This window comes from Vulpes lagopus, chromosome 11 (genome assembly GCF_018345385.1).
Source record: "Vulpes lagopus strain Blue_001 chromosome 11, ASM1834538v1, whole genome shotgun sequence".
NCBI classification, from domain to species: Eukaryota; Metazoa; Chordata; class Mammalia; order Carnivora; family Canidae; genus Vulpes; species Vulpes lagopus.
Genome location: NC_054834.1, coordinates 17975162 through 17989999, shown reverse-complemented (window position 1 = coordinate 17989999; position 14838 = coordinate 17975162). Strand labels below are relative to the sequence as shown.

Sequence of the window (14838 nt, the reverse complement as noted above, 5' to 3'; positions counted from 1 at the left end):
TGTTCATAGTTAGCTCAGGGAGGGCTTTCTTCCCTCTGATCATAAAAGTTAAACTACAGACAGTATACCCCTATTCAACATTCCACATGAGACAAATCTTGTCATTGCTATCATTAATTAATGTCATTACGATTCCCTTACCCCAGTCAGGGTTTTCTGAGCACCTACCGTATGTGCAAGGCGCCTTACAGGCACTGAATGCAAGATCTAGCTCGCCCTGGCCCCGAGGGAGGACACAGGTGACCACTGACGCTGTCAGACTTCCAGGATCTGCTCTCATGAAAAACCTGAAGCTGGTTTTATTACTGATTTGTGGAATTTAATAAGTGCTTCTGGAGTATTAAGGATCCTTGAAAAGCATTTGGCTTCTTTGGTTTGTTCAGCATTTCCTTTGTAGTATTTACACCAATGCTTTGTACACTGTCTGGAGAAAGGACTCGCTGAGTATAGGTAAATTTCGGCTCAGCCCCTGTCTGAGTTCTTCGAAGCTGGTAAACCAAAACTTCATCTGGCAAATTTGCTAATCATCACTGTTCCCCTCCTGTGGCTGTCAGCCCCAGGGAGCCTGGAGCACTGGCACGTCACACCCTGGGGCGTTCATGGGTGCTGCTATGCCCCCATGATAAAAGATAAGGAGAGAGTCTCCAGTGCCTTCGTTTCTTCCTCAGACCGTGTTTTTGGGGAGCTTTAACTGGTTCCATAGCCTTTGCACTAATTCACCTGCATTTTTAATAGGGCAAAAGGCAGCTTGCTTCAATAATAAATTCTGAAATTTAATTTCAGCCTCTGACATTCATGGTTGAGTGTCTCTTCCTTTTCCATGAGAGGTTCCACAAATCACTCCTGTACACCTCCACTGAGTCAGACCCAGGGAAGAGGGCAGGCTGTCAGGCACCCGGCTGCATCATACAGAGGACCTGGTTCTTCCTGCCTAAAAAGGCTCAAGACTGCTCTCTGCAGCATGTAGGTGAGCCCCGGAAATGCTCTGGGAAGCTCCCAATAAGTCCCATTTCGTGGAGTCAGAGGTAGAAGCTTCCTTAAAGAACACACAACTCTGTTGTTCCTTTCCCCGTTGCTCAAGACCTCATTTATTATTTTGAGTGTTTTTAGGATAAGGATGAAATTTTGTATCTGCACATTGTTTTATTGGGAACCATGGACTATAACGAATATTTTTTTTTTCTTTTTGGACTTCCTTACTTGATTTCCAACATGCAGTTTTCTCTTTAGGGATATATTAAATGACTCCCTTCCCCACATCCTCATTCGTCGTACATTTAAGACTCTGATAAAACATAGTAGACCACATAATAACCGAGGAATCTTCCAAGAACAAGCAAGGTAACCTTTGAGGTGTGACCTCCTTCGATTCCCAAATACTTAAGTTGTTGGCCACGTGCATCTTGGAAAACCTAAATATCCCAGTGCCTCCAGCAACCCATCCTGGAGAGTCCCAGTTTAAGCTTTGATAGAACATTCCCTTCCTTCCCCCAGTGTGAACCTGGGCTCTCCCACGGGGTGGGGGTGGCGGGGAGTTTCCACAGATGTTTAGGGAGAAAGCAGCTTTCTCAGAGGAAACCCCGCAGAACACTGTAGCAGTGGAATGGACTTCAAAGAAGTCACATATTGAAGAAAATGCCTTTTGCGGGGGGGGGGGGGGGGGGGGGGGATGGGGGGGGAGATCAAGGATCAGAGTTAGAGCCAGAAAAGCCGGCAGCATGGCTTAAAAGTTGCGTGTGTAAGCGCACACCCACACACGATTGGGTGCATTTGGCCCAGGACTCTATTTTTAGGGTGCCATCTCAAGAAATGCCATGCCCCCAGATTGTGGGGTGCCCCTCCCCTCGCTCTGCTGCACAGGCCGGCCCACCAGAGTTTGCACTCCTCATTGGCCCCCACCCCTGGCCTGCCCCACCTCCTGCACCCCCGTCTCTGCCCCTGCACCCCCTCCTCTGCTCTCCATCCTGAGACTCGCAAGCCTCACCACTTAAAGAAGAGAGACTAGCTCTTCCTCCCATTGTCCTCCCACTTTCCATCTCTGGCCTTTTCTGACCATCTGAGCTCAGCCCCCACCCTCCTCACTGAGACAGTCTGACCCTGTGGTTCAAGTGTTGATTCAGGGTAAGCTTCAGACCTGTCAGCTGCACCCGTTGGGAAGCTGGGCCAAAAGCCAAAGCTACTTCCCCGTCGCTGTCTGATTTTTTCTTGTCTCCCCTAGAGCTGACACAGAAAAGGTTCTGATCCCTGTAAAGGAGGTCAGCAAAACTCAAAGCGGAATCCAGTTCCTTAAGACAAATTCTTGGGTAGGTCCAGCCAACCGCCATCACCAGCAACCGTAGAGTCTCCTAGTAAATCACAAGCTTTCTTCTTTTAAAAGATCCCTTTGTGGAACATCCTAGTGGAAGCGATAGTTCCTGGAGGCAGATTTTTTTTGTTATAAGAGAAATGTGCCTACAGCCTCGCTCAATGATAGGACTGCTGCACGTCCTGTTCTGATAAAGGCCTCCTAATATTTCCTTTTAACCGAATTCCCTCAATCGGGAAAGATGAAATTATGTAACACCTTACTCCACACTCGAATTCTGTGCTCTAGTTATAGCAAAATCTCTAAACTTTGAGAATCACACACATCTCTCACTGTGCTATTTGGGTTCATTATTTTGTTTGGTTGGTTGGTTTGGGGTTTTTTAATAGAATGACAAACGCACACTTTGTCCTGACTAGAGAGCTGTTAACTCCACTGTGGCTCAGACATCTGCTTACAGAATGACTTGCTTTCACGCTTCTGTACAAAGGTCTGGTTTGCTCAGCACGTGCTAGCACGCAGGGGCTCTGGCCTCAGCGGGCCCCGGGTGTTAGGGCTGAACATGTACGCACGTACACATGTTGGTGCACCGAATATGCCAGTGTGCAACTCCCTGTTTTTCCTCTTTCACTGCAGTTTCTACGCCAGCCTCCCCAGCAATTTATTTCCACCACCTTCTGGGCCCTTTTATTTGAACTCTTGTCCGTGAGGTTTCCTTGCACATGTATCTTTCAAGCCCAGTAAAGGTCACGTTTAAAACCAGATGCGAGCCTTTTCTGTGTGACACTAAAACAGCATGATTCTTTTCGCACAAAATTACTTGCATCTTAGCAGGGCTAAGTGGTAAACTCAATTAATAAGTCCTGAAATGTAATTTCCATTTCTAGCCGTCATATAGTTAAGCTTCAGTTTTCCGACCAGGGAGAGGTCCTGCTTTCCATTTAACCTCCAGGTGTCGGTGCTCAGGGTCCCATTCCCTTCCCCTGAGACACACACTGTGCCATGAAACACACTGCAGGGGGACACAGTCGGAAATCCGGGCGGGGTGCTGTTCCCTTCTGGGTGCTGAAGCCGGGCACCACACCGCGTGGGGGGCGCATCGGGCATTTAGGTGGGGAACCTCAGCAGTCTACACCCGCAAGGAGCGCATCAGGCTCCAAGTTGGCTGAGCCGCACGGATTCGGTTGTTCAGATCACATCAGTTGTTCCAGGTGTGCGGAGCCCAGGGAAGGGAATGGGGTCGGCAGTGGGTGGTGCTGCATCCCCTGGGGCCTGGCTCTCGGAGATGATTGATTCGGGCCTCGCCGCCTTCCTAGGACCCATCATGTGCAGAGAAAGAACTTAGTCCAAGAGCTGAGACAGACACAAGACAGGAAGGCAGCACCACATTTCTTCTTCCTGCTTTATTTTTTTTTCCAGAAAACAGTTACACTCAGCAAGTCAACAGTGCACTTTGACTATCAATAAGCAAATTGTCAGAGGTGAGGGGACCCAGAAGAATGTACGAGATTTTAAGCGAAAACAGAGACGTAGGACATGGACACACTGTGTCTTTTTTGTAATTTTTCAAAATAAGGAAATGATTACTGTGACTGATTCTCAAATGACCACCGGTATCACTAAAACATCCCCCATGGTTAGGGGGAAAATTCTACGAAAACTCTGATACGACCGTTTCAAAAAAGTTTTTTAACATCGGTGCCTCCCTTAAAAGCACCTCAGGATGCCCTCAATATTTTGAGAAAATTAAAAATGGACTTTTGGAATACACATGGAGCTCAGTCTTTCACTAATTTCACTTGCTGCATGCTTGACAGGGGTAGCTCTACTTAAAGTCTTTATTCTTACTGCCTAGATAATTTGTATTCAGCTGCTCTAAACATACTAAGCAATCTTGACTCTAACCGTAATAATATATCTTTGTCACTGGTGCTGTTAATTCTAATGATTGGTCCTAGGCTGTTCCTCCCCTTCCTTTAGGAATGGTACCTTCCAGTCTCTCCATGTGCATGAAAAGTGACAAGCATGGGTCCCCATATTTCTACTTATTGGGCCACCCTAAAGACACGGTTTGTAAAATCTGCATGAATATTATCTTTCTCTAATGAGCTTTGGTTTTGCATTGTTTGTAACTGATGTATAATGCTTTCTCTTTGATAGTAGCTTGTCTAATTACTGCTAGGGCTCTGGAAAATATCTAGCTGAGACCTTACAAGTGATAAGGATAGGATTTGTGGGTTCATGAAAACTTGGGATGCATCCACTTCTGGGAGTCCAGCCCAAAACAGCCCCAGCAAGAAGGAGCTATAGGGAGGGTCCAGCAGAGGCAGCACCAGCCAGCCACGTTCTGCTCCACACGCTTCCAAGAATCTTCCCTGGGCTCCGGTACAAGTAGTTAAATTGATTTTCTCTCAGCCCGAGTTCAGATAGCTCCAACCCAAGGCACCCCTTGGGCACTTGACAGAAAGACAGCCACGGTCGCCCAACATTCTAGCCTTAGGATCCCTAAAGTCCTCCTGGCATCATGGTATTTCCCCTGCCTGCCCTGTGTCAGCTTTCCACTAAGTACTGGAGCTTCTCACCTTCCTTCCTCCATGCTCAGTGATGCACCAAGTTTAAGGAGGGGGAAAAAACACCAATTGTGACTTTTTAAAAAAAGAGGCATAACTTCAATCTGAACAATATTTCCTGCTATTTGAAAAAGAATATTCTCAAGCATTGGCTGTATTTTAGCCTAGCACTTGGAAAAAAGTCTTACAGGGGAAAAAAATAATAATCCTATAAATAAATAGCCTTGCAAATATGGTTCAAGCAACTTTTCACCCCTCAAACACATCCCTAGAGTGGCCCCCGTTCCCACTATCAAATCCACTGCAGGATCCACAATTTAATAGGTAGAACTGGGATTTTAAAATGTCAGTTTGACTTTTCAGCAGAAACTGATAGCCATGCTCAGTCCCCATGGGTAGGCATAGAAGCATGAGTCACATTGATACGTTTCTCAATTCGGGTTTGATGTGACTCCATTCATACTGTCACAGCCATGGCTAAGCATCTCTCTACCCATCTCTCTGAATTTTTCCTGAAACATATTTTTCCAACTATTATAAGCCTGCTGATCGCCATCAGGATTGGTTTAAATTCAACATGAAAGATAATATTACTCACTAAGCTAATTGTTTGATTGGCCTACTGTTAACTCCTTACTAAATACTTTTATACTGATATAAGTATCACACACACACACACACACACACACACACACACACACAAATTGCAATTGTTCCTTGAGGATGTCTAAAAAAACAAGTTTTAAACATATCATCTCTCTGAAGTGTCTGTACGCAAGGATGTTATTGATCAGGGGAAGCCTGAATCAGAGCAAAAAGGAGAAAACTCCAATTTACTGGAAAAGGCATAAAGCCATGGAATAATTATCAGGGAAATCCAGTCCATTGACCATGGCTTACAGAGGTATAGATTTGTGTTCCTGACAAAAGAAAGGTATATGCTTGCCATTGAATTTACTTTAACTCGTCTATAATCCATGGAACTGAGTCAACCAGTTCACCAGAGTCAAAAGAGGGCCCTTTGTGGTTTCCATCCAGTCCCACCAACATCTATCAGACACCTTCTGCAATGCTGGAGAATAAAGGTTAATAGGAGAGTCTCTGCCCATGTGCATTCATAAGCAAGTAGGAATGACAGGGAGAAAACCAGGCAATGGGGCAAATATGCCAACTATTGGCAGAGGAGCAATAAGAACCCAAGGGAGATAATATCCTAAATCTGCTCAGCAGAGTTGTAGAAGATTCTACACTAGACAAGAGGTGACATGCTAGCTGGGCCTTAAGGGACAAGTATGATTTCACCAGTGTGGGCAGGAGGTAAGGCCATTCTGGGCAGAGGAAACAGTTGGAGCACAGCCAGGGCGTGTGTTCAGAATGGCCATCACATACACTGAGACAGGGAAGGTGCCAAAGGAAAGAACATGAATGTGAACTCAGTAAGAAAGGGCCTTGTATGCCAAGCAAAAGAATTTGGATTTTATAGAACCAAGATGTCACTTAAAAATTGTTTGAGTGAATGGTGAAAATATCCACATTTGGAAATTTTCTTCAATTCTGTTTATGTGGATTTTAGAAGAAACTGGGGGCAGTTAAAATGCTATTATAAACGCTGAGGCAAATTATGAGAGGACCAGACTTGGGGGAGCGATGGTGGAAATAGCACATTGGGAATAGATTCTGGAGATATTCTAACCATTCCATTGACAGAAGTCACCAAACTGGTGAATAATGGGTATGAAGGGATCCTGGAGGAGGTTTGTGGCCCAGTGCTTATTGGAAGATGACACCTACAGGTGAAGGAGGAAGTTTAGAAAAACAAAGATAATGAGGTTAGTTTTGGACTTGTTGAATTCCAAATGCCCAAAGGACTCTTACCACCAGGGCAGTGGGATAAGGCACTCAGGGCAGGAGCCAGAGCATTTGGGGAGTCCCTGAGAGGACAGTGAGGGACAGGCTCTCACGGAGACCCTCTATGGACAGAGAGGAGAGTCCTTGAGACATGATCACATCCATGTGGCAAGTAAGAGAAGTCGGTGAAGGAGTTAAGAAAGGACAATCTGAGAAGCAGGAAAATAACCAAAGAGAAGAATGATGGGAGCTGGAGAGAGGGTTTTGGGGAGGCTACAGGGAGAATGACCCATTTTATTGATGAAAAAGTGGTTGCCCTGCCCCAGGATGGACTGGGGGCAGGGTGAGGAAAGGGGTGGGAAGAGGTGAGATAGCACATAACTACAGCTCCTACTTAGATTCAGTCCCGGGGTTCAGCCTGGTTTTTCTGGCTTGTTTTTTCAGAGGGCAGGATACAAGGATGAAAGACACCAGTTCTCCCCTAAGAAACTCTGTGTGTAGAGAATGTTTAAGAAAACGTGGTGTTTTTGGTTCACACACACACAAAAAAATGCTCTTTAATATCACTCATTAACGTCATTCTCAAATGCATTGTGTTATATCCCTGGATTGATGCACAAAGTATTTTGAAAACAAGCATGCTCTGCTTAATTTCCCTTGCTGGGGACACATTTACCCTTTGAAATCTGGATTCCATCATCAAGATTCCACTCAAAGTATCCCCTCTGTCACCATGGTAACAAAGTCCAATGACTGATTCAATCCTTCATCCTCTATAATAGTTAACACTAGTGATCAGTATGTTGCCTGGATCTTTCTCTTACTGCTCTGATTGCCCCTCCAGAGTGTCCTTTGGCTCTCTTTCCATCCAGTAACACTGCTCCCCAACTTTTCACTCAGGATCTCACTCACCCCCATGATTCCACCTGTCACTACTGTGCAGATGACTCACTTCCCTTTTGCCATGTCTGGCCTCATTCCACAACTCCACCCTGAAACTTACCACTGCCTGCTAGACATTTCTAGCCAGATGCTTTGCATTTGTATATTCAAAATTATATTTATGAACTTTCCTCCTGAAAATACTCCTCCTCTTGAATCACTTATTAAGGGACTATCAATCCTCCTCATCACCCAGCTCAAACCCAACCCCCTGCCCTAGATGATTGATGATAGATAGATAGATAGATAGATAGATAGATAGATAGATAGATAGATGATAGATAGATAGATAGATAGATAGATAGATGATAGATAGATAGATGATAGATAGATAGATAGATAGATAGATAGATAGATCGATCGATCTCTGGTTCCCAAGTGGGAGTGATTTTATGTCCCTCATTTCTCACAATGGCTCTCTCTTCCATTCCTATTGTCATTCTACTCCAGTTCAGGTCCACTCCCCAAGATTAAATAACCTTCTATCTGTTTTCTGTACTGCTATGGCCAATCTTCCCAGGTCATTGCTGCCAGAGCAATTGATGTCCCTAAGGACTGTCCCACTCACTTTTTATACACACACACACACACACACACACACACACACACACACACAACCTTAAAGTAGTCCTCAGAGCCATCCCTGTTTGGCCCCATCCAAATCAGTCTTATCTCTTCTCTCCCACAATATCCTATTTCATATCTGTGCTCCAGCTACACTGCAACACTGCCATTGCCCTATATTCCCACCTTTGTGGTTGGGCACATGCTGATCCCTTGGCTCGAGAAACCCTTTCCCCAAATCATGTCCTCCTTTAAGAACCAGGTCAAAGGCTGCCCCCTCCATGAATCCTTCCCCAAGCCCACCAATCAGAAGTAACCTCCCACTCCTCTGAAATCCCATAGCCTTTATATCTTTCTGTCTCCTCTTACTCTGTTTTATGACAGAGTTATCAATATCCACATCCTTCCTCCTCTTTATAGAATTCAAATACTGGTCATCAACCAGGTTATTAATATGATGCTTTACAGAGTGAATGAGTAGGTGAATGAATGACTAAAGGTTTGCAGGATCAGAGTTATTACTCTGACAGCAAATTTCAATGTAAGCTTTTGTAGATAGCTGCAGAAGGCATAGGATGATATCCCAGGTTTCCACTGATTGTCTCAACCTAAACCAGAAGTAGGGTCTGGTGGTGGTGGTGGTGGTGGTGGTGGTGGTTTTTATAAATTCCTGCCAGTCTGCTTGTTTTCTTATACTGTATCTCTTTCTGTTAGGAGCAGAGTGGAGGAAAACTGGGCTTATTGAATGTGCCAGGCAATCATTTCTGGTTAATCTAGGTTTTATTATTTCTATAAGGTGTTTTCTCTCAAACTGTAGTTCTGACCTATGTTGCCATTACGAATTATAGTTTAACATGCTGGAGTTGCTTCTTTGCTATGGAAGTGCCATGTATAATATAGTCTTCTAGAGACTTCAGGGGACTATGAAACAAAAGCTAATGTTAGATCTATCTGCGTGGGATTATGTGCCTACCTTCCTGCTGTGAAAAAGAGACCACTCTGAAAAACTCTCCAAGCTCTTTGTCTAGCCTCCTGGGTCTATATCAAGTTCAAGCGAAATGACCTATTTTATGATATGTGCCAGACATTCTTTGATGCTGTGGGGGCTACAGAAAATAAATGTGGCATTGTCTCTTCCTCCCCTCCAAGAGCTCTCCACCTCATTAAAGAGCTGCAAATACTGACTTGGAACAAGTACAAGACAGTACAAACCCAAATGATAAGGGAATTTGAGACAAGAAAGGAAGATAATGACCAGAATAGTCAGACAGGGCTCCTTGAAGGAAGCCAGTCTTAAGATAACCCTTGAGAAACCAGAGGGTTTGGGATGAGCAGAGAGAAAGGCAAAGGGTGCTACAACCTAAAATAGAAATAGGAGACTATGGGAGCTGATTTTGATACTAAGAAGCAAATGACTCAACTACAGGCAGGATCCCTTCTGAAAAGCAGAGGGAATAGAAGGGCAAGAAGTCTGAATGCCTGGAAGAGGCCAATACCTAAAAACCAATGGCAATGAGGAGGCACAGAAGATTCTTGAGTGGCACACTGACGTGGTCAAAGAAGTATTTCAGGGATTACAGAGAACATTTTTGGAAAGAGTTTGTTTCATTTTGTTTTCAAAGAGTTTTCCATCTTAGCTACTCATTAGAAATACCTGGGAAACTTATATTTAAAAATTACCTGTAGAGGCTTCTCCCCAAACCAATTAAACCATTGGGAGGGAGTAGTGATTTCCATGGGTGGGAGAGTAGGCTCAGGTATGCTGTGATTCTTTTTTAATATGCCTCAGGTCAATGCAATGACTAGCAGAGTTGTGCATCACTGATGAATCAGTTAAGGAGGTAAATCAAATGAAGAGGCCATCCCAGTAACCTAGAAACGCAGGGATGGGTTAATGAGGTGCTGAAAACAATCGAAATGAAATACAGGAGAGTTGACAATATCAAGAATCTTGAAAGAAGAGTCATTAAGACTTGGTAACTGATGGTGTAAAGGGAATAAAAATTAGGGAGGACCGAAAAATCATCCCCAAGACAAGATACTAAGCACTGGAGAAGATGGCAGAGCCACTGTCAGGAAAAAGAAATAGGAGAGTTCAGAAATGAAGCCATTAACAAGACAGGTGACCTTTCAAGAATTACTTAACTTCTCAGGGCCTCAGTTTTCTTCTCTGTACAATTATAGGATTCAGTTACATGGTGCCTTTAAGTACCAGCATTGAAAGTAATGTGAGTGAACTTATCTAGTGGGAGAAAGGCAAATTGGACATCCACATGCAGAAGAATGAAACTAGACCACTCTTTTGCACCATACACAAAGATAAACTCAAAATGGATGAAAGATCTAAATGTGAGACAAGATTCCGGCATATGGGATTTTAAGAGATGCAGACAGTGATTCATAACATGTAGAGTAGTGCATCTCCAGCAGGTAAAACCCAAAGGGCAGTTGGGGTCATCAGGGAAGAGCACAGAAAACTGGGGGTGAGAGGAAGGCCAGGAAAGGAGAATCGGAATCCAGAATTTCTCTCATTGCCTGCTCCAAGCTCTTTGTCACCTCCCTGCTACCCTGTGACAGGTGAGCTGTGACACAGTGGCCACTGTCCCTTATAATCCCAACTTTAATGTATAGACATGGTCATCTTTTATATGACTACTTGGAGTTGCTTTCATACATTGGATTTTTCTGGAGAAAGATTGTCTCTTGTTAACATAGCGCCTTCAAAAAATGAATTGGGTCATTTTGTCATTCATTATGAATATTCACTAACACAGAGAAAGCAAGCAGCAGGAATTCTTAATGTCTCTTTCTATATTCAAGATCTCTCTTTTTTTCATATAAAGTGCCAGAAGGAAGAAAAATTATCTTTTCCAAGTGAAATACATCTGTTCAGTTGGCCTTTCCCATTATTTCCATCAAGAGCTTATTATCGCTGGGCATACAGCAATCAATACAGTAGCTTGTTTTGAAAGGGAAATATTAGGCGATGCCCACCCGCAAAACATCTCACTGCTTACTCAGCTTGTGAGGGATTGTTAGCTGCCTTTCAGTTTGTCAAATACAGTAAAACTGAGTCCCAGTCTTTCTACACCCAAGGCTATAGGGCACCGACAAGCTTTAGCTAAAAAGCCCTGGGTACTATGGTTGGGCAACAAAGATGTACAAATGGCCCACAAGCATATGATAAGATGCTCAGCATCACTCACCATCAGGGCAATGCAACTCAAAACCGCAATGAGATCTCATCTCACACCTGTCTGATGGCCATGATTAAAAAAAGAAGAAGAAGAAAAGGAAAGAACAAGTGTTGGCAAGAAAGTGTAAAAATGAGAACCCTCATTCTGTTGGTGGGAATGTAAAATGGTACCACTACTATGGACAATGGTATGGAGATTCCTTGACAAAATAAAAAATAGAGCTACCAGCAATCTCACTCCCGGGTGTGTATCCAAAAGAATTGAAGATGGGATCTCAAAGAGGTATTTGCACATCCTTATTCTTTGCAGCACTCTTCACAATAGCCAAGAGGTGGAAGCAACCCAAATGTCCATCATGGGTAAAGAAAAGTGGCATATACACATGATGGAATATTATTTGATCTTTAAAAAGGAAGACTTTCTGTTGCATGCTACAACATGAATTAACCCTCAGGACATTGTGCTAAGTGGAATAAGCCAATCACAAAAAGACAAATATCTCATGATTCCACTTCTGTGAGGTAGCTAAGTAGTCAAGTCTTAGAAACAGAAATAGAAATGGTTGTTTCTGGGAGTTGGGAGCGAGGGGGAAAGGGAGTTTGTTCAGCGGCCATAGGGTTTCGGTTTTGTAAGATGAAAAAGTTGCAGAGATCTGTTGCACAACATGTGTATAGTTAACACTACTGTACTGTATACTTAAAATGGTTAAGATAGTAAATTTTATGTTTTTTTTTTTACACCCTTCCCGCCAAAAAAGAAGAAAATGCCACAAGGGGCTTTTAGGAGAACCTGCAGCTCTAAAGCTTTGGAGTTCAAAGCACAGAGGACGTCCCAGCTTCTGAGCTTTATTTTGTAATTTGCACTGATGTTGGGCAGCCCTTAGGGCAACTAGATGAAGGGTGATGAGCTTCTTAAAGGAGCAATCAGTAGGAGAGAGGCCTTGTCACCACAAGCTTGGCATTAGCACCCTTGTCTCTTACCACGGTAAAGTTGCTTGCTTGCTTGTCTAAAGTTGCTTCTTAGGTTCTTGCCTTTGTTTGGTTGATTTTGAAGTGAGGAATTGGCTTTGGAGTCCCGCCAGGGAGTGTGGAAGTAGGACTGCATATGTAGAAAAGGAAGTTCCTGAGTCTGGTGTTGTTTCAATGGTTCACTTATTTATATTCCTTTGTTTACCACCTTTCACAAAGGCTTCTTTGAGACAGGTCAGGTTCAGTGGGGAGAAGGTATGTCCATTGTCCTGCCAGCTGAGCTAAGTAGGAGCTGGGGAAACAGACAAACGCTGGTAGAAGACAATCCTGTTTCCCTCCCCCAAGAAGTTCACTGAGAAGAGAAAAGTGTTCCCTTTGTCGTCATGGGGAGCCTCAGGTGGCAAGAGGTGGTGCTCCCCACACAGTGACAGGTGATGTAAATGGAAACACACCACCAGGTTATTTAGCATCACAAAATGTGACATGAAGATCATAATACTCTTTGTGCTTTCCTGTGAAAAAAAAATGTGTTGAACTTCTCTGTCTTATCTCCTAGTTCTTTAGCTACTGGGTCACTCCTCAAGCCCAGAGCCCCATACTAGCTCCCTGAGAGAACTAACTGGTGGCTGAGGACAGAAGCCATGTCTACTAGCTCGGGTGTCCAATGCTTGGCATCTGATGGTTCCTTGCACTGCATTGTATGAATGGATGAGTGAATGAATGAATGAATGAATGAATGAATAGAAAGGAAATAGCAGTGTCCACCTGCCCTCCAAAAGACTATGGTGTATTAGGCAAGAGAGAGAAACAAGTACTCCTATGACTAAAGAAACATAAAAATAACCACAGCGCATAAAACACAGTAGATACCCTCAGATGAAGAGGAGCGCAGTAGACTAGGCTGAGAGGGGGCACGCTGGGGGGAGTCTTCTTAAGGAAAGAATCCCTGACTTCCAGTCTTCAGCCTTCCAGGATGAAATTAAGTTGTTTTAACTAACCACAGCACCTTTTGCCTAGATTTAGACTACACCGCTCCATTTAACTCTATGTATGTGCTGGGTAACATGACTGCATTCTAAGAATGAGCCACCACGTTGACCCGGTAGACCTGGTTTCCTCCATTCCAAAGAGGGTGCAACATAAATACAGTTCATAAAAGAGAGTGGTACTGGATCCAGGCGATTCTGAGGTCGATCTCGTGGGAGTAGGAGCGTGCTTGAAAATCACAAAGCTAGAACTAAGCCTTTAATACCTCACAGCAAGCTCAAAGTTCAGTTTAGACTACTGAACAGAAGGCAACAAAATCCAGTCAATTATTTCCACCTCTATTTCCCCGCAAAGAGTAAACAATTTTCAGCTGAAATTTTTTTCTGACTTAGCCTTTTCATCATTCTTCTCCATCTGATCTTTCCACAATCTGCTCACCCCAGAATGTGGATGCTGCCACTTTGAAACAAGGAAGGAACACGCAGTGTGGAGAGGGAGCTTAGAGAGTGAGGGAGAACAGCCTCAGACTTCAGGTCCTGCTAGAGACCTGAGAGGAGAAAATACAGGAGGGGTTGACTCTATTTTCCCAAATTCCTGGTTAGTGGATTCCACCTGAGAGAAAGCATTTAGGGGCCTTAGCCTCACTCTTGGATCTCCAAATAGATACATAGTCCCCTGGCAGGTTCATGACCTGTCAGTCCCATGGGTCCCCACCCCCTTTGAAGGCAAGGACAAGGAAAGGGGAGAGAAGGGCAGAGAAGGGAACCCCCCCCCCCCCCGCCCGCCATCACCTGCTCAGAGGATGCCGCAAGCCTGGGACATATTCTGTAGTAAGAGTCTCCTCATCAACTGCTCAAGTGAGCGGTCTGAAAGGCTAAAGTTCTGGAATGAGTTCCTAGAACAGGAATTAAGAAAGGCTGTACCTTACAACTCCGTTTTGACAATGTTCCTGCTGTCAATCTGTGGCTACGTCAGTTCTCAAGTGATGCCCTACTGGGAACTCTTTCTTGAGATAACTTTTACTGAGTTTCACGAATTAATACATATGATAGTGTATCTCAAATACAGAAATAGTCAAGAAGGAAGAGAACTCTTTTTGAAAATGTAACCATTGTATTTTGAAGCCTGGTTTTTTTTCTTTTCATTTGACAATATTTTGAGACTACTAGGGAAATTGAATATCCTTCTTACATCATTTTCCATGACTCCCTTGTACGTTGTTATCTAGATTTATCATTTAACGAATCCCCTATTTAGACTTCTCTTCTTCATGTACTTCTCCCACTGTTGTGATAAACACTACAAAAAATACCCTCGTAGCTATACTGGCCCCTCTATCTTTGATTATTTCCTTAGGGAAACCTCTGAAAAGCAAAACCAGTGGGTCAGAGAGTATCTGCATCCTCATGGGAACATGGACAACGTCAGGGGAGTCAGCTTTGGGACCTACCCTTGAG

The 14838-nt window shown here is 43.9% G+C and overlaps 1 protein-coding gene across 9 annotated transcripts in view; it reads left to right on the top strand.

The window, feature by feature from the left end:
• The window catches only part of MAGI2 (membrane associated guanylate kinase, WW and PDZ domain containing 2), a 1339556-nt gene that overhangs the window by 1262991 nt on the left and 61727 nt on the right, over positions 1-14838 (top strand). For 3 of the 9 annotated variants that reach the window (XM_041723680.1, XM_041723676.1, XM_041723681.1), the window contains one exon: positions 4286-4374. The exons of 5 other annotated variants lie outside the window; for them this stretch is intronic. In XM_041723680.1, coding sequence (XP_041579614.1) covers positions 4286-4374 — 89 coding nt within the window. Of the gene's footprint in view, positions 1-4263; positions 4375-14838 lie in introns of all 9 variants that reach the window. One more of the 9 variants, XM_041723677.1, reaches the window with a different exon arrangement.